Below are 19,240 nucleotides of genomic sequence, written 5' to 3'. Positions count from 1 at the left end.
GATTGTCCAAAAAAAATCACCCAGTAATCAAAATACTAAAATAAAATATATTTGCATTAACATCAAAATAATAACAACAGTTTTTAAACAAATATTTTGCCAAAAATATAGTTCAATCTTGAATTCCATATTAAAAAAATACAATATATAACATGAAAAGTATTAAAACAAATCAAAGAATAAGGTTAGAGATTAATAGTAAAATGAGAGAGAGAGAGAGAGAGAGAGAGCTCTAATAGTGGAAAAAAAAATGCAATTGTAAAACAAATTTCTCATCGAAATTGATAGGCCAAAAATGTATTGACTCATTGTGATAAATAAACCAATTGATTTAGCCAAGTTAATTAATTAATTCAATTAACATGCAAAACATGTGGTAGCGCAAACAAATCATCAATTAAATAAATGTAGCGGAAATTAAATTGACACTGTGATTTGTTTACGAATGGGGAAAACCTACACAGCAAAAACCCTACCAGGTGATTTTAAGGTTACCATTCCTAAAAATTCACTATTATTACAACAAGTGGTTACAAGCAAAATACCATTGGATTGAAAAAATTCTTTTAGAAGAAATTCAGTACCATTATCACTTCTAATGGTTTTGATTTGACTATCAAATTGAGTTTTAACCATAGTTGCAAATTGAAGAAGTAAAAATTGAGTATTAGATTTATGTTTGAAAAGATAAACCCAAGTGCATCTTGTAAAATCATCCACTATAGTTAAGAAAAATCTGAATCCATCAAGAGTACAAGTAGCAAAAGGACCCCATAGGTCACAATGAATTAGCTCAAAAGGCTTAGTTTATACATGAGTACTAGAAGAAAAAGGAAGTCTTTTCTGTTTGGAATAGTGACAAATATCACAACAATCTGCTTTATTGGAAGCAGAAACATCTACAACATCTTTTAGCAAGGAAAACTTAGAATAAGAAGGGTGACCTAGCCTACTATGCCACAATTATGAAAAAGAATGACCATTGACAACAAGAGCAGTGTGAGGAGTAGAATCTTGCAGCAAATACAGCCCATTGCATTCTTTACCCAGACCAATCGTGCTCCTTTGAGTAACGTCCTGAATAAAACAACAATTCCCAAGAAAAAGAAGGCAACAATAAAGATTCTTGGTAAGCTTGCTGATAAAAATCAAATTGAAACTGAAGGAAGGAACACACAAAACTCTAGTAAGTGTAAGAGTGGAAGAAATCTGCACTGTGCCTATGTCTGTGACTAAGGCTTCTTCTCCATTTGGCAAATAGACACAAAATTGAACAATAGAAGTTACAAAAGTAAGCAGAGAGACAGACTCTCAGCCTACTCCTTCTTCAGGCAAGCCTTTTTTTAATGTCAACAAAACCATTGCAATTTTCCTGCGCTTTCTTAGGAACCAAACCAATACTTATTGTAGCTACCTAAAATTAGTGGAACTTTCTTCTACACTGACATTTGTGCGAGTATCTTTTATGTTTTTAATGATTAGTCTCTCTTTCTCTCTCTTGGAAAATTGATTCAAAACCAAATGAATTATACTGACTGAGAACATACACAACTGAGGCAGCTATTAGAATTACTGAAACAGAACGCGCCTCAATCAATGAGGCATTACATATATTTAAAAAAAATAAAGCGTTCAATCAGCATATTTCCTTTCCTCCTAATTTATAGATCCAAACAAAGCCTAAGGATGAAATTGTTTGTGCTTTTTTAATAAACTAGTGTGGGTTGCATGTGCAAGGCACGTGCTACCCCTTTAGTGAGAAAATTAATATAAATTTAATTTTGTTGAAGAAGTATGAAATCATATACTTTACTTTAAAATAGCTATTTGAATATCTATTTACTATGACAATTTCTTGGAACTTATTTACAAAATGTAATATCTACTCACCAAAAAATGCTACAAAGAATGATAATTAATGTCATCATCTTTCCACAATATTTAAATTTTTGCAATGAATGATGATATATACTACAATTTTTTTGAAGATCTTCATCAAATTAAATACTTGCAACCTTCTACAATGAAGATTTTGTTATTCATACTTCATTCTTTATCATCTTATTTTATGAGTCTAACTACGATGTTTAGCTTACTTATTTTTAATGAACACTCTTTTAAGTAGGAAAAGAAATTAAAAAAAAAAAAAAAAAAAAGAACAAAAGAACAAAAGACATCTATCATCAAAGTTTCTATTAGATAAAATTATAAGTCTAGAAGATTTAAACCTAATAAATTAGTGTTCTCTAGGTAACAAATAGAACACCATATATCATCATTCTAACTTTCCAAGCATGACTTCCAGTCTACTACATAATATTCAAAATAAGAAATTTTTTGGAATATTAAAATTTAGTAGGAGTATTTTAGACATTGCATAATGAAATATTTTAGGAATTATAAGATTTCATTAGGGTTTAACTAAGAGAGTAACAATAGGAGTGTAGGGACACGATTTGTTTAACGGCCCAAGAGTAACATTGGGCTCGTATACAATGGACCCCAACAATATGATTTGTAGAGTGTGGGCTCGAATGGCATGACATTGGGCACAGGTGGACGGTTGATCGTGGCGTCCATGAAAATTCTTGTACAGGCGGGCCTGGCTTGACTAGCTAAGCCCTCCATTGGAACGGATTGTAGGACCTTCGTCCTCGGACGCAGTCCAAAAATCCTTGTATTATTCCCTTTCTCCCCTTTTTTCCCTGGGGGAGAGAGTGTCCCTAAGTTTCTGGGGAGTTCTTCCTTTTATATCCGCGTTTTTTCTCTTACTTCAAGTTCACGTGTAAGTCTCACCCTTTTTTCGGGGTGCAGACCTGTCCTGTCAACCCATACTCCAGTATGGTTTGAGGTCGTTGGGGAAGTTACAGGGTATGGTTTTAGAGCGTGGACTTGTTAGATACAGGGCTTGTTATTATGATGTTGGTAGTTTTTTCCCTTACCCTGCCCCTGAACTCAGCTTCCCCCCTTTCTCAGGCATTTCGTGGGGTGCTGAGCAGGAGGTTGTCTTCGGCAATGGCTCTCCTCGGCGTGGGCCGTAGGGCCTGGGCCCCCATGTAGAGTGGGACTGGGCCGCGAATCCACTAGCCCCACAATATCCCCTCAAAATCCTGCTGCCCGACCTTTAGTTGGGGATGAGGATTTTGATAATGCTGGGCTCACATCATGACTCACTCTGATTATGTACTTTTTGATGTTTGGGCTTTTCCATTTACATAGGAAGTGCACCGGATTAAGAGGCACTTCTTTAGTCTTCAGTCACGCGGTACCCTTTGACGTTCTAGTGTTCGAGACGCGCCTTCACGAGAATCCTTTAACTTTATGGTTGCAGGTGGCATTGGAAATTGAGCCGAAACCATTTTATCTGTAGCGTTCCTTGGAACTCTGCGTAAATTAAATGCCACCTCCTGGTCTTTTAAATAAATAGGAGAGGAGGTCGCTTTACTTACACTCAAATCCTTCAGTTTCCTCCCAAACCATAATCCCTAAGCCATAATCATAGTCTCCGTATCCGGTGTTATCCACCCTTAGTGTAATATGCTTGAGGCGCGGGTTGGGGTGGAGGAACTCCCTCTGCCACAAAAGCGCCGGGTCCTTCCGAGACTCAAGGTAGCGTGGTCTGGGCATGGGAGGCACAGATTCAAGAAAATACTCCGTCTTGACAAAGGGGGAAATGGTGTTTCTCCTTCTTTTAGTCAAAATCCGAAGCAGGTACTGGTCGCACCAGATTCTAGGTGCATCAGAAGTAAAGTTTTCCGCCATCACCACCATCTGCCTTGTCACAGGCAAATTTTTGTGTAGGCTCTTCAACTTCCGGCTCCCTGCACCTTTTCTTCAATGGTGCTGGCCTCAAGTTGGGTTCTCTGCACCTTTTCTTCAGCTGCGCTAGCTTGAAGCTGGGCTCTCCCTGCACCTTTTCTTCAACGGTGCAGGCCCCAAGCTGAGTTCTTTTGCTGCCTGAGTTATGGGCATGTAAAAGTATTGAGGAAGAACAAAGTCTCGAAGCAGCAGCCAACCTCTCCTCTGTACAACCTCTTCGGCCGTATCTTATTCTCTTGTATCTTTCTTTTCGATTATGTAGTTAGCTTTAGCAGCCAACCTCTCTTCTGTACTACCTCCTTTGCCTTATCTTATTCTCTTGTATCTTTCTTTTCGATTATGAAGTTAGCTTTAATATAAGCTGATTCCAGCTTTTCATTGTACGCTGTACTATTTCTTTGTTTTAATAAAAAGGGAAATTTATTTACTTGTTTTGGATACCTTTCTTTTTTGCAACACTACTTTGTGAATGGGTGTGTTCCGTGTGTGTTTTTCTTCAATGATACTTAGAGCAGGAAACCTTGAAACATAATCCAACTACTTCTAATCTACCGACATTTCCAGGCATAATAACGATAATTCATAGTAAGTTAAACTTAGGAAACCAACCAAGATAACAGCTGAATATTCTAGAATAAGTGCGAGAACATCGTCCGAGAATGATAAACTCTAAATGATTCATCCGAGGGGATGACCGAGCAGTAGGGGACTCCGATTGTGTTTTTGGCAACATGTTGCTCTATATTGCAACAATCCCTTTGGTGCTGAAGATCCGAGAGCAGACTTGAGAATCCATGCAGTTTAGGAATTAACCCAATTGTTAATGGAGAGTTTTCCTCGGATAGATTCTAAGGTCCATGTAATGTAGTTTTTCCTTTAAGTACTTGGCTTCCTCATAGGCTTGAGTCCGAGGGCCATACAAGGCCTTGGTTCGGTCCAAAACTTGTATTTTTCTTGTAAGTAGTTGGTTTCCCCAGAGGCTTGAGTCCGAGGATCATACAAGGCCTTGGTTCTGTCCAAAACTTGTATTTTTCTTGTAAGTAGTTGGTTTCCCCAGAGGCTTGAGTCCAAGGACCATACAAGACCTTGGTTCTGTCCAAAACTTGTATTTTTCTTGTAAGTAGTTGGTTTCCCCAGAGGCTTGAGTCCAAGGACCATACAAGGCCTTGGTTCTATCCAAAACTTGTATTTTTCTTGTAAGTAGTTGGTTTCCCCAGAGGCTTGAGTCCGAGGACCATACAAGGCCTTGGTTCTGTCCAAAACTTGTATTTTTCTTGTAAGTAGTTGGTTTCCCCAGAGGCTTGAGTCCGAGGACCATACAAGGCCTTGGTTCTGTCCAAAATTTGTATTTTTCTTATAAGTAGTTGGTTTCCCCAGAGGCTTGAGTCCGAGGACCATACAAGACCTTGGTTTTGTCCAAAACTTGTATTTTTCTTGTAAGTAATTGGTTTCCCCAGAGGCTTGAGTCCGAAGACCATACAAGGCCTTGGTTCTGTCCAAAACTTGTATTTTTCTTGTAAGTAGTTGGTTTCCCCAGAGGCTTGAGTCCGAGGACCATACAAAGCCTTGGTTCTGTCCAAAACTTGTATTTTTCTTGTAAGTAGTTGGTTTCCCCAGAGGCTTGAGTCCGAAGACCATACAAGGTCTTGGTTCTGTCCAAAACTTGTATTTTTCTTGTAAGTAGTTGGTTTCCCCCGAGGCTTGAGTCCGAGGACCATACAAGGCCTTGGTTCTGTCCAAAACTTGTATTTTTCTTGTAAGTAGTTGGTTTCCCCAGAGGCTTGAGTCCGAAGACCATACAAGGCGTTGGTTCTGTCCAAAACTTGTATTTTTCTTGTAAGTAGTTGAATTCCCCAGAGGCTTGAGTCTGAGGACCATACAAGGCCTTGGTTCTGTCCAAAACTTGTATTTTCTCTTTATTTATTTATTTTCCGAAGGTTAGCTCCTCGACCAAGGTGGGGGGAAGTTAGCTTGATATTTGAAGCCCCTAGACTTGCCCATGCCATTGGCACTGCGAGGCGTAGCCCCTAGTGGGAACTTATGTTGGAACAACAACAATGTGTCGTCGGTCATAAAGGCATCCTCATAGACCCTTGCTCGACAAAAGCTTAACTCCATCGCCGCCTGAGCCAATGCGCAAGCCGTTCCCACAGACGGCGCTAATTGTAGGGACACGATTTGTTTAACGGCCCAAGAGTAACATTGGGCTCGTATACAATGGACCCCAACAATATGATTTGTAGAGTGTGGGCTCGAATGGCATGACATTGGGCACAGGTGGACGGTTGATCGTGGCGTCCATGAAAATTCTTGTACAGGCGGGCCTGGCTTGACTAGCTAAGCCCTCCATTGGAACGGATTGTAGGACCTTCGTCCTCGGACGCAGTCCAAAAATCCTTGTATTATTCCCTTTCTCCCCTTTTTTCCCTGGGGGAGAGAGTGTCCCTAAGTTTCTGGGGAGTTCTTCCTTTTATATCCGCGTTTTTTCTCTTACTTCAAGTTCACGTGTAAGTCTCACCCTTTTTTCGGGGTGCAGACCTGTCCTGTCAACCCATACTCCAGTATGGTTTGGGGTCGTTGGGGAAGTTACAGGATATGGTTTTAGAGCGTGGACTTGTCAGATACAGGGCTTGATATTATGATGTTGGTAGTTTTTTCCCTTACCCTGCCCCTGAACTCAGCTTCCCCCCTTTCTCAGGCATTTCGTGGGGTGCCGAGCAGGAGGTTGTCCTCGGCAATGGCTCTCCTCGGCGTGGGCCGTAGGGCCTGGGCCCCCATGTAGAGTGGGACTGGGCCGCGAATCCACTAGCCCCACAAGGAGTATATGCTCATTTACAAAATATAAAAGTGGGAATTATTCAACTTTAGTTTAGGGGGGGAATGAAACTACCACAAACATAAACGAGGAAAGTGCTACTTCGTCAATTTGTGTGTGTGTGTGTGTAAAACAAGGTTTTTTATTTATTTTTTTATTTTTTATAACTTGAAACAATATGTTAAAAAAAAAATCAACCTAAAAAAACTATGCATAAAACAATGAATTTTGATTCAACAAATTGACTAAACCAAAAAAGAAGGCTAGGAACACAACAAAATGTCATAATATTTTTACAATACCTTTATTTCTAGCTATGGTGGGTTTTGGTATGATATTTTATTATTTTATTTTAGAGTAATGTTACGTCTACAACATTTTTATAATAAATTCTAGGTGGCAAATTGTTACCAGTTTTAAATTGGGCTAACCATTTCTAACCGTGCATTAAAAAAAAAAAAAAACAAAAAACAAATAAAAAGCCAATTGAAGAAAATTGTACCTAAAACAATGAATTTTGGCTCACCAATTTGGCTAAACAAAAAAAGAAGCCTAGGAACACAACAAAATGTCACACAAGAAAGAATTCTAGGAACACAACAAAATGTCACAACATTTTCGCAATATTTTTTATTTCCAGCTGTGGTAGGTCTTAGTTTGATATTTTATTATTTACATCCATAAAATTTTCATAACAAATTTTAGATGAAAAATTATTATTGGTTTTAAAATTATGCATTAAAGAAAACAAAAAGACAATACAATAAAATTGTGTAAAACTGTGAATTTTGGCTCACCCAATTTGACTATACTAAAAAAGAAGTTTAAGAATACAACAAAATATCTCAACATTTTCACAATAACTTCATTTTTAGGATCCGAATAGATATTTTTATTTTATTTTATTTGAGAGAAATACTACATCCATAATATTTTTAGAACAATTTCTAAATGACAAGTTGTTATTGGTTTTAAACTAAGCCACTACTGATATCACTTTTTTATCCATCAAAAATTCCTTGCCGCATAAAATTTGTTGTGAAATTATTGTAAAAATATTGTGGACATAGCATTACTCCTTAAACTTTAAAATCAACCAATTTTTTCCTTAATATTTTGGAAAATAGCAAATATGTCATGTTATTATTCTCTTAGTTAAATCGTATTGTAAACTTATAATTCTTAAAGTATTTATTGTGTAATGTCTAAAATACTCCCACTAAATTTAGCATCTCAAAAATTTTCTTCACGTATGTTGAGTTTTAGATGGTAGTAATTCTCAGTCTCTTATTTATTATTTTATTTTGACTTTTAAAAAATTGACACTTCAATAATTGTGAAAATATAATAAAAATGTGTTGTGTTAGTGTAACTATGTATGCACATATAAATATTTTAAAAAAAAAAGACAAAAAGAGCACAAGCAAAACCAGGCGTATTGTGAAAAAAGAAAAAAGAAAAAAGAGGCCAATGAACAGTGTAGATAGTCAAATAATTGTGAAAATATTGTAAGAATTTGTTAAGTCGGTGTAGCTGTATATGCATATTTAAATAATAAATATTTAAAAGAAATAAAAGAAAAGACAAAAAACAAAAACAAAACCGACGAAAAAAAAAAACAAAGAAAGGTCGATGAATAGTACGGGTTGAACAAACCAAACGCACGGTAGCAAATCACTGTTTGTGCATTTGCACTCTTTATGGGTCTGTTTGGATACAGCTTATTTTTGTTGAAATTGAAAACTGAAACTGTAAACACTATAACGAAATAATATTTACAATTTTTAATGAAAAAGTTGCTAAAAAGTGTAATTTGTGGGACCTATGAACAGTGCACGGGTGCACTGTTCACAGTTGACTTGTCAACAATTGCGGGCTGGAAAAAAAAAAAAAAGAAAAAGAAAAAAAAGAAGAAGAGAAAAACATATATTACAAAACACAAACGCCAAATTAATTTGAATCCAAATGGGTACTATATATATATATATATATGTATAAAACTTCGTTTATTATGTGAGCGTTTGCGCTCCGCGTTTGCGTCCACGTTTTGATGAGTTCACATTTTCTCCTTTTTTTTTTTTTTTTTTGTCCGCAATTGTTGACTTTGGGGAGACAAATTTTACTGTTATGAACAGTAAATACACTGTTCATGCACTGTGCTGACACTGTTCATGCACTAAAAAATATTAAAAATGGGTCCCACGGTACTATTTACACATTTAAAAATTATTTTGCTACAGTGTTTTCAGTTTTCAGTTTTAGCAACAATAAGCTCAATCCAAACGGACCCTATATATAACGTGCTTAAACTTATTCATACCTACAGTTTTGGAGGGAATTTTGAAGCCCATAGGGCCTAGCCTCCACGTTTCTTTGCTTTTATAATTATTTAAAAAAAAAAATTGTATTGGAAATTCAATACTTTTTTTTAAAAGAAAACCTTTTCCAGTAGGTTGTTTGCACAAGTTTTACACAGGAAAATCTTTTATTTAAAAGTTGAAGCATACTACAATATTTTTTTGATAATTTGACAATTGGATTGGAAGAGGGAGGATTTGAATTTTGGCCTTCTCCGTTGGAAACACTTCCTAGTTGAGCTCCAAGGCTTGCGAAGCATACTACATTTGTTTGAGAGTCTGAGACATTATGACATGAGTTCGTAAATTCAGCAAGGTTCTTCCTTTTCGTTCTTCTTTTACACTATGGATTCTATTCTTTTGGGTATTCTTCATGTTATTCTATATTTATTTTCTGTTTTACTAGCTGTAGGAATATTGAAAATAATTGTTAGGGTCATTCTTTTTTAATTTTTAATGACTTTGCTTTGTTAGGGACAAGGAAGTTTGATTCCACCAATTTGTATTTATCTGTGATGCATGTTTCCCTTGCATGTGCGTGTAGGTGGGTGTGTTTAAATTCAATCTCCTTTTAATGTGTGGTGCTTACTGCTTAGTGCCACTATCATAAAATTTTAATTATCTATAGTTGGGTATGTTAAATATTAGCATTGATACACTATGTTGAATATGCTAGTATGGACGCGGAAGCGAAATCATAAAGTATAGAACACAATAACATATGAGGGTTACGTGGTTCAGCCTAACGGCCTACATTCACGGAGGAAACCCTAAATAGCTACATTAATAATATATTAGAGTGTACTACAAATCATGTGTTATAATAAATCATAACATGTGTATATATAGTAGATTAAACCCTAGACTAATAGACTTCTAGTACAAGTAGGAGACTTGGCTTGCACACAAAGTAAAATTAGGCTTGAGCCTATGCTAATAGGCTAATATATCTCTAACAGGGTATTTATTAGATCATGAATTTTCCATCTTTAGTGGGTTCACCTTGGAGGATGTTGGTCAGCTGAGTTTGCTCTTTCTGTATTAGCTATAATGTACAAAATGGACAAATAAAAATTGATAAGAGACTTATAGCACTTGTTCAGTATAGCACATCATTTCCACCTGTTTTTCAGAACGGTTAATTATCATTCCATGCAAGAGAGAGGAGTGGAGCTAGAAATTTTAGTTTGGGGCCAAAACTAAATTATCATATTGATTCACAATTTCTATGTATCTATGCATGTATATTTAACCCACTCATCACTACGCTAATGAATATTCAAGCATCAATTTCAAGATTTGTTTCTCCAAATGTCAAATACAAAAATAAATTTGTTAGTTTTGGCACGTGTATGAGATTTTTCAAAGAAGATTTGTGGTATCATAAATTGGACTATGTAGCTTTATGTTATAATCTTGTACTAGTTGGGTTTGTCATAACCCAATCTGACTTGTATTTCATTTCTTTGACTAGAAACTAATATAAAATTTTAGATAAAAATAATGAATAAAGTCTATCAATTGGTTTAATAAATTAAAGGAAAAAAATCATAAACCATAAGATAAAAAAAAAATTGAAGTAAAAAAATAGTTGAAGAAGGATAATAAGAATTTTTTACCTCTCAAGATTTCAAAACCATTTCCTCTTAGTTTCAAATAAGAAAGCTCTCTATCAAAAAAGAAAAAAGAAAAAAGAAATAAAGAGGAGCTGGATGAGAATGTAAGAACAAAATTTCTCTCCAAACTAGTTTGGAGAGAAATCCTTCAAACTTATTATATATCTCTTTTTTGGATGTAAATTTTGAAAATCTAACCGTTGAATTTTATGTTCCTTATATTTTTAATATACATATCAAATTCCATTAAAATCAGATGTTATATACTATTCGATCAATAAATTTATTTTTTATACATAATTTTAAAACACAAAAACTTAAAATTTTAATATTTGTTTGATGACATAGCAATTGATTTTTGATATTTTAAAAATTTTATAAGTATAAAAGATATAATAAGAATATGCAGTTCTACCATTAAATTTTTAAAATTTACAATTAATATAAAAATATATGATAAATTCGAAGGAATTTGAAAAGAAAGTTTGTTGTGAGACTTTGAACATAGGATGAGAGAAAGGATTATAGAGATTGAGTGTGTGTTTGGGCTCTGCGTCTGTGCGTCCGCGTTTTTCAGTTCACGTTTTCTACCTTTTTTTTTTTTTTTTGCCCGCATTTGTTGACTGTGGGAGACAACATTTACTGTTATGAACAGTGCATACACTGTTCACGTACTGTGCATACACTGTTCACGTATTAAAAAATATTAAAAATGGGTCCCACAACACTATTTACACATTTAAAAATTATTTTGCTACAGTATTTTCAGTTTTCAGTTTCAGCAACAATAAGTTCAATCCAAACGGATCCTGAATAGAATTTATAGTGAGACAGTGAGAGCAACTGATTGGACGTTGAATTGGCTGGCTAGTAAGTAGCATGTGGAAAACGCAAATTGAAAAAGTAAAAGAAGCCAACGGGGGCTTGGTTCAGCTGGGTATGATTCGTTCGTTCTGCCTAACACACTTAGGTTCGATTCCTGCTACTAGCAGGAGTCTGTTGGTGGGTATCACATCCCTAAGCTTGTGTGCTCTTCCCGGAGGTTTATTATAACTATAAACATCCCTATTTTCGATTCTAAAAAAAAAAAAAAAAAAAGAGAGAGAGAGGGTAAAAGAAAACCAGCATTAAAAGTTTCTCAATAAAAGTTTGGCCTTTGTTAATGACTGGCTAGTAAGTAGCATGTGGAAAATGCAAATTGAAAAGGTAAAACTGTAAAAGGAAACTAGCACTAGCAGTAAAAGTTTCTCAATAAAAGTTTGGCCTTTGTTAATGAATAAAAGTTTTCAGTTCATTCTTTTTATGCAATGCATAGCTTTTTAAAGGAAGCTAGCAATAAAAGAGGTAGGCTATATAGGGGGGAATAGGTAGACAGACTAAAAAAGATGCAAGTAACAATGAAGTCAATTGCCTTGGTGGGGCCAACTCTTCCAAAAATGCATGGGAATCTATTTTTACTTACTACAGTAAATTTTTACTCTTTCTTTTTTTGGGAGGGGGGCATGGCGCCCCTAGTATACGTGGCTCCGCCCCTAGAAGGGAGATTATATATAAGTTATACTACATAAGGCAGATTTGACAATTGTGTTTCAATTGCCTTTCTTTGATGGGATTAAGTTTTGAGAAAGGGATTAAGTTCTTCTAAAGTTCTCAGGTAACTCCATTGTGGAGTTCTTAAAATTTTATCCATTAATGGTGAAACAATTGGATTCGATTTTGCCATATTATCAATAATTTAAATGGATAACAAAATAATGCTAATTAATATTTGTTTAAATGTTGAGTATGTGGCTAAATTCAATCTACTAATTTTACGTTGGCTGGACAAATTTTTTATAAATTAATGGTATAATTATCTTAGGAACTCTAGAGGATCCTAATCCTCTTTCATGATTCATTTGCCTAGGAAAAAATTTTCCTGCAACTCAAGAAGAATTTAGGCATTTCTAGGATACATTCAAATTTATAGTTACAATGCCATTATGGCCAAATTATGATTACTTACTGAAACAGATGTACCTTACATTTAAAATTGATCACTCATAGATAGGCTTATAAGAGGAGTGCCTCTTTTATTTAATTGTTTAACTCAAGCTAATTAACACATAATGCCATTGGCAACCATCATCAACAAGGTGATTCTTATAAAGATGATATCACTGCTCACTGCTCACCGCTCACTGCTCACTGCTCAGGGGTGACAAACTACACTGAACTGCTACTTCTGCCTTTTAGAGCTCCAGCACTAGGTCTACAATGCACACAAAGAACTAAATGAGGATAGTTACTAAAAAAATAAGTGCCAGAACAGGCATACTACTAGGCTTGTTAGATTTTTGTTAATGAAATCATTTTTATCTATCATTTGTTTATCTATAAAAAAAATCATTTTTATCATAATGCAGTTCTTTGAGTCAAACCAGTACTATTACATGTAGTCAATGTGCAGCAAGGTCACAAATTGAAGAGAATGGGTTGATTTCCAATTGTCCTTTTGTATCATTTGAATTCTACAATCATGTAATCTACAGTAGGACCTCAATTTTAAATCAGGAAGCTTTTTTTAATGATAACCACAAAGTTATAAAACCAGATAGTGTTCCTGTTCCATAATGGATTTTGGAGATGGAGGATAAATCTGTACTTACAGTCTGCATCTGTTTTGATCCAGTGCTCCCTGTTCCCATTTGAATCGCTGCTGCTGAGTGTAAACTGCGGTGGGTTAGATTGGCTCTTGTAGCGTCGTATGCTCTCCTTTGAAAGTGCCATTTTTGGATATGACACTATTTCTTCATCTGGGGGCACCGGATCTCCATTGTGATAGTCCCCATTATGGGTTAATTTCTTCTTGTTTTCAGTCTTTTGGGTCTTGTTAGACTTTTGAGTTGCTATTGAGTTTTCAGGGTGAACTTTTCTGTGGAACATTTGAAGGATCTACAAGCCACACATCATAAATAAAGGAACTCAGCCAAAAGCTCATAACCAGGACACTGACAATTTGACATGCATCTGGTGAATCTCAAAATCAGTCACCATGTTGAGGTGCAAAATTTATATATATATATTTACATTATAACCATTCAAACAAAAAGTGTAAAGAGAGAGGGAAATTATTGGTTAGGTAGTTCTGCTTCACTGTAACTGAAATATGGATCTCTTTTTATTGATCCCAGCATGACAAATTCAGGAAACAGTCTAGTGGAGAACTGAAATTGCTTAGGAAATATACCTTTTGCAGTTTTGTCTCTGCTGAAGCAGAATCAAGAGGTCCACCACCAGCTGCTGTAGAGCTCTTAGAAGAAGCATGGACCATTTTTTTCTTCAGTATCTTTTTCATCAGGTTTATGGCAGACTTATCCGCTTCCTTCTCTGTTCGCCTCTCATCCCTTTCGCACTTTGCTCCAGAATTCTCCTCTGCTATTTTACTCCTCTGAAACAGCTCACCAAGAGATGTCCTATGTTCCTTCTTTGCCACTGTTGTTGTTTCTGACAATTCAATTGCTGACCCAAAAAGATATCCTTGGAGTGGGCAGACAGTAGTTCCATTCCCATTGGTCTCTGGGCCTTCTATTGGCTTGCCACTGAGTGTAATGGTGCTACCATGGCTACTTCTTCCAGTGCTCACATGACTACTTCTTCCGGTGCTTACATGACTGTTTCTCCCAGATGAATCATTGCAACCATCATCTTTTACTTCAGCTCCCAGCACCTTTTCCAACTCATCATTGATGAGCTTCAAATCATTCTCTGTCACCTCTGTTTCTTTTTCAGTTATGTTCTCAACAGAGATGGCAAATGTTGGTGTCGACGGGTCAGCAATGACTTGGTCTGTACCAAGGGTACCAATTGCCAGAAAGCCATGGAAGAGCTCAGATATTGCAGCTGATGATTCTTCTTCATAGTCTTCATCGTCTACTCTGGCTGCTTCTAGACCAGTGAAAGAGTTCCGAAGGTGGTGGTCTTTTTGGGCTTGTTTGAAGGGTTTGGTGCCATAGTTTGACTTTGGGTAGCATTGTTGATCATCAAGTGATGGCTGCCCTGAAAGACAAGTACAAGAATACCCTGACACACAAAAAATGTAGAAGGAACTCGTTTGATGGTGAGGCTAGCCGGGAAAAGGGAGTCCACTTTTGTATATTGGCACTAGTGTCACATGGATATTTGTTTTAATCATGATTTTTCATTGGTTTCTATTAAGTGCACACCATTTTGATTCTTAGGTTTCATGATCGTTTTGGGTTCTTTTGGGGCCATAGTTAAGATATAAAGGCATGCATGTACAGAGGTCTTTTCTAGAGTGATTCTTTTATTAGGTATGTGAAGACTTTATCGTGCCCCTGCTTTCTTTCCAAGGTAGTGCACATCACTTCACAGTCTTTATAATCAACTGTAAAAATAGAAATTCTAAAACTGAAATATGAAGTCTTAGCTTATGGCCATTTCTAACTATCTTCTTATGATTTGTGTCAATTAGTCGTGGATAGCCTAATTTGATGGTATCATTTAGGTGGTTTAAACTTACTGGAAGATGTTAACAGAAAGGTTTGTGTAGCACAAGTCTTACCAATGACAAAATCTTTTAGTGGTTCACTGCTATTTTGGCGGAACTTACGATGCATCCAACCTAGTAACTGCAAGAAGACATGCAAAGATCAACTTGTAGAATATTGTGACAGTAATGTTCTCCAAGGATAGCAGAGAATGGACTTTACCTTCATTTTCGTTGGTATTTCAGAAAACTTGAATTTTGATTTCAGTTATGAGAGGATGAGGAAGGAGTTTCTTTTCATAGCTAGCTGTATGCTTGTTAATGGATGAGATGTCAAACACTTCCTCCAATGTCTGAGAAAGGGCTGGGCAGAGAGAAACACACAGATGATTACAAATTCATGTTTGCTATGCTTGCAAAGATAGAATCAACTATCATGTGGTCAAATGAAAAGTGGGTCCTGGACCCCACAAGTTGGTGATTCTATATGAGAAATCAAAATATGTTCATTTGTGAGGTTGATTTTAGAGTTTATAATTTTCTCTTTTTCTTTTCACGATTTCACAACAGTGACCCTTTGTCCAATGCAGTAGCAATGTAGCATAAATCATATCTGTCGCATTCTCTTGATATGTATTTCCTGATGCAATTGTGACTAAGTTCCTAACTGGCCATGTTAGGTCTCTTTAAATGTATTTAACCAGGTTATGCACTTTAACATGTTTGCGCACTGCACCTTTTGCATGGAGTGATTATCTTTATTTTATTGGGTCTTAGGTTGGTTTACCCCATATTAAATTGTAGGGACTGTAGAGAATATTTTCTGGAATCAGAATGGAGTCAAAGATAATATGACAAAGAATTAGATCTATTTTCTCAACTGGGACACACTAGTTTGCTTTCCAGTAGGCCCATCGAAGTATTTCAGACTGAAAGGACCCTATTTGATAGAGCTCAACTAGTCGTGATTATCTTTAGTGAAAGGCCTAAATATTTTGTTTAAATTATTATATTCAATTTTAATGTGTTTCTGTTTGCAACCATCTTAATCCTGAAGAAGCAATTGGATGCTCTTGAACTCCTTGGGATGTCTCATATTCAATCTTATTTCAGCAGACCAGGTACTGATGGGTTCTGGACCTCTGGTATACCATGAATTAAGGTAGGACTTTACTTCTATAATTTTGCTTCAACATTTTCTGTGTTTTCTGCTACATACAATTGGCATTATAGTAAATCAGGTGCCATTAGTAACTTATCAATCTTTAACCCTACACAAAGAAGCTGGTTTGATTTCCTTTGGTGATAGGTGGAAAACAAATTTTAGTCTTTTACTTTTTTTGTTCCAGCTTCATTCTGATATCAGACAATAAAAATGATCCTTCATTGTCACATGATACCAAATAGAATGCCTTATAACACCAATACTTCCAGGTACTATTTGCCGTGGACGGTAAAGTTGCCACATTTGATTAAGTACTTTCATTTGCCATTCATGTTCATAGTCTTTGCTACTGTCATTATCATGAGAATTGAATTTTCTCTCTAAATGCCCATCTGGAACTGTGTTGTTGGCCTTTAAAACTTAGTGTGTCCCATAAGCATCTTTATGAATAAGAGTGACAACAGCAAAAGTAAAAAGGGTTTTAGGCTTCAAGACAAAGGGAGCACATCCATCCTTGACAAGAATAAACATACTTCCATGAAATTCTAGTAATTATTTAGAATAGACCACTCAAGTACTACGCTTTCTTTAAACCATCTAGATTTAGACAAATTTCGGAACATAATGGATGTAAATCCAGCCCTGTTAAAAGTTAACATAGACACAAACACACTCAAGATAACAATGATGTCAACCTGGTCTTGTTGAAGTTCCATTAGCCGTATTTTTTTGGGGTGGTGTTTATTTTACATGATTATAAAATCATAGCTTGTGTAAAACACACCATGTAGAATACATTTTTGCCTTTTTTTTTTCTTTGGATTTTGGATGCCCATGTTTCTTGGACACACTAAGTCTTGACTAATCTTTTAACTGGTTCTGCCAGAGCTTGATGGGCTGAACATGAGAAAACCCCAGTTGGAAAGGATGATCTCCAGAGGTATCAAGCAATTATCGCTTGGATATCTGAATCCTTCTTTATATTGTTGTTTAGAGGAAGTTAATAGAGATAATGTCTCATGATTTTACATGACAGCTCTAAGACTGGTTTGTGATTTACTGTTATTATTATTATTATGCTTATTTCTTATATGAACTACAAAGGTCGGAAGAAGATGCTTATTGAATCCACAATTCAAACAGTTCTTTCTTTTTCTACGACTATACTGTGGCATGAAAATCTAAGAGATTGAGATAAACAGAAAATGCTTAGAAATGACTGATTTAAAGACGAATAATTGTACTACTGTTAAACTGGCTTTCTCCCACTTGTTTTATTCTCATCAATATGACTGATTGATGATTTACTTTTCTGGTTGATTAGATTTAGCAAAATGGCGGAAGGTAGATGTTTGAAAATTGGGCCACATACAATGGAATTCGCAGACATGATACATGTTGGCAAGATGAGAATGGATCATGAATGATGTATCTTCCAATAAGAATCTGTCAATTCATGCTTAGGAAAATTGATGGTAGTTCTGATAACATCCAAGGTTAATGTTTAATGATACATGATAATTCTTGATAGGAATGACACCAAATTAACAGAGGTTAGCATAAGTTGGATTGGTATGATTTGAAGAGACTTTAAGGAAAACGAAACATGGGGTTTGGAGGACGGAAAAGTAAGGGCAGACCTTTGAGAAGGGAAAACAATTGATTTTTACTTCTGCATCACAATCCATGACTCTTAAGTTACATCACTGGTTAGAGATGGAACAGGTTGGCTTTAGGTGAGTCCAGAACTTCTCAACCTGGATCAACCTGCCCTTTTTTTTTTTTTTTTAACTTAATACTTTTAAAAATACTAATATGATACTTTTTAGAAATTCGTTAAAATTTTAATTATTACCATGGTATTGTACTAGATTATGGAAGATGTTCTCTTTCAAAGGAGTAGTAAGGTCTTGGATGCTTTCCATTATGAGTGTTGGAAAATTTTTATGTACGATGCTGGGTAAGAAATACTACAATGGTGTATTCATATCCATAAATTTGTAGTATGAGAGAGATCGGGCATTGGTGCGGTGACAAATGCTCTTCACCCGTGTAATGTGCCACAGGTTTGATGAGAATCAATCTCTCCAAAATATTGAGGCTGAGTCTCTCTACTAATCACTTTTTCCAAATTTAATAGAAGTGAAAATATTATACCCAATAGAATTAGAAATATTGTACATTGGGTCCGAACACCACTTTTTTACCGTACAATGTATAGCAGTGCTGCCGACTATTTAAGGTTGTAGTGCTCATAGTATACAAGAATATTTTTAGGGGATAACAAATGCTGGGCCACGGAAACTGGATTTTTACTTTAGGGGGAAACTATCACATGTTTCACAATTCAAGAAAAATTCATAGTACCACACACACACACTCACCGACACAGATAAGTCTTGGATTTTTAATTCCAAAGGGAATCATAACTCGTACATATTGCGTACAAAAGTTATATTTCTACAAAATTATCAAAGTTTTCTGATTCGCTCCAAAGAATTGTCATAGCTGGGGGCCCAATTATTTTCTTGGGGGGCCAATTCTATATAATAAAATTTTTTTTGATGAGTCTTATAAATGCCTTACTACTAATTAGTTTTTAAAAATTTTGTGGGAGCTATGTCCCCCTTACTATGTGGCGAGTTGTGAATAGTAGAGGTGTGGATTCACATTGATTCATCACTTCAATTTTTTTTTTATCACTCACAACTTGTTATGTGGCGAATTGTGGTAAAAAATTGTGTAATTTGTTGTCCCAGCATTTTTCCAAGAACAGTGTCTAGCTCTAGCTCAAGCTTTCAATAAGCAGGGGACAAGATTCATAATTTTTAATTTTTTTTATTTTTTTACAAGTGATGGCAATGATTAGTTCATGTCAAATTGAGGTTGCTCTAATCATAACTTGTCACTTTATCATATTATGAAAAAATGTGGTGAAAAATAATTGCACGTCTCTTTTATAATGGGTGTTTACAACAA

General features: G+C 35.7%; 1 protein-coding gene across 2 annotated transcripts; it reads right to left on the bottom strand.

Moving 5' to 3' along the window:
• Window positions 1-12,532: 12,532 nt before the first annotated feature.
• On the bottom strand, window positions 12,533-15,477 carry LOC126718130 (protein LAZY 1-like). Of its 2 annotated transcripts, none has more exons than XM_050420204.1 (5): window positions 15,320-15,477; window positions 15,172-15,238; window positions 13,837-14,669; window positions 13,256-13,541; window positions 12,533-12,858 (listed from the first exon to the last, which is right to left on the bottom strand). In XM_050420204.1, exons 1-5 carry the CDS (start codon window positions 15,323-15,325, stop codon window positions 12,839-12,841), a joined length of 1,212 nt encoding a protein of 403 aa, XP_050276161.1. In that variant the 5' UTR covers window positions 15,326-15,477; the 3' UTR covers window positions 12,533-12,838. The 2 variants fall into 2 exon arrangements, with proteins under 2 accessions (XP_050276161.1, XP_050276162.1); XM_050420205.1 differs by having other exon boundaries at window positions 13,837-14,645; window positions 15,320-15,475.
• Window positions 15,478-19,240: the final 3,763 nt, after the last annotated feature.

The sequence above is a fragment of the Quercus robur genome, chromosome 3 (assembly GCF_932294415.1).
Source record: "Quercus robur chromosome 3, dhQueRobu3.1, whole genome shotgun sequence".
In the NCBI taxonomy this organism is placed as follows: Eukaryota; Viridiplantae; Streptophyta; class Magnoliopsida; order Fagales; family Fagaceae; genus Quercus; species Quercus robur.
This window is presented reverse-complemented; position numbering and strand designations above follow the sequence as displayed.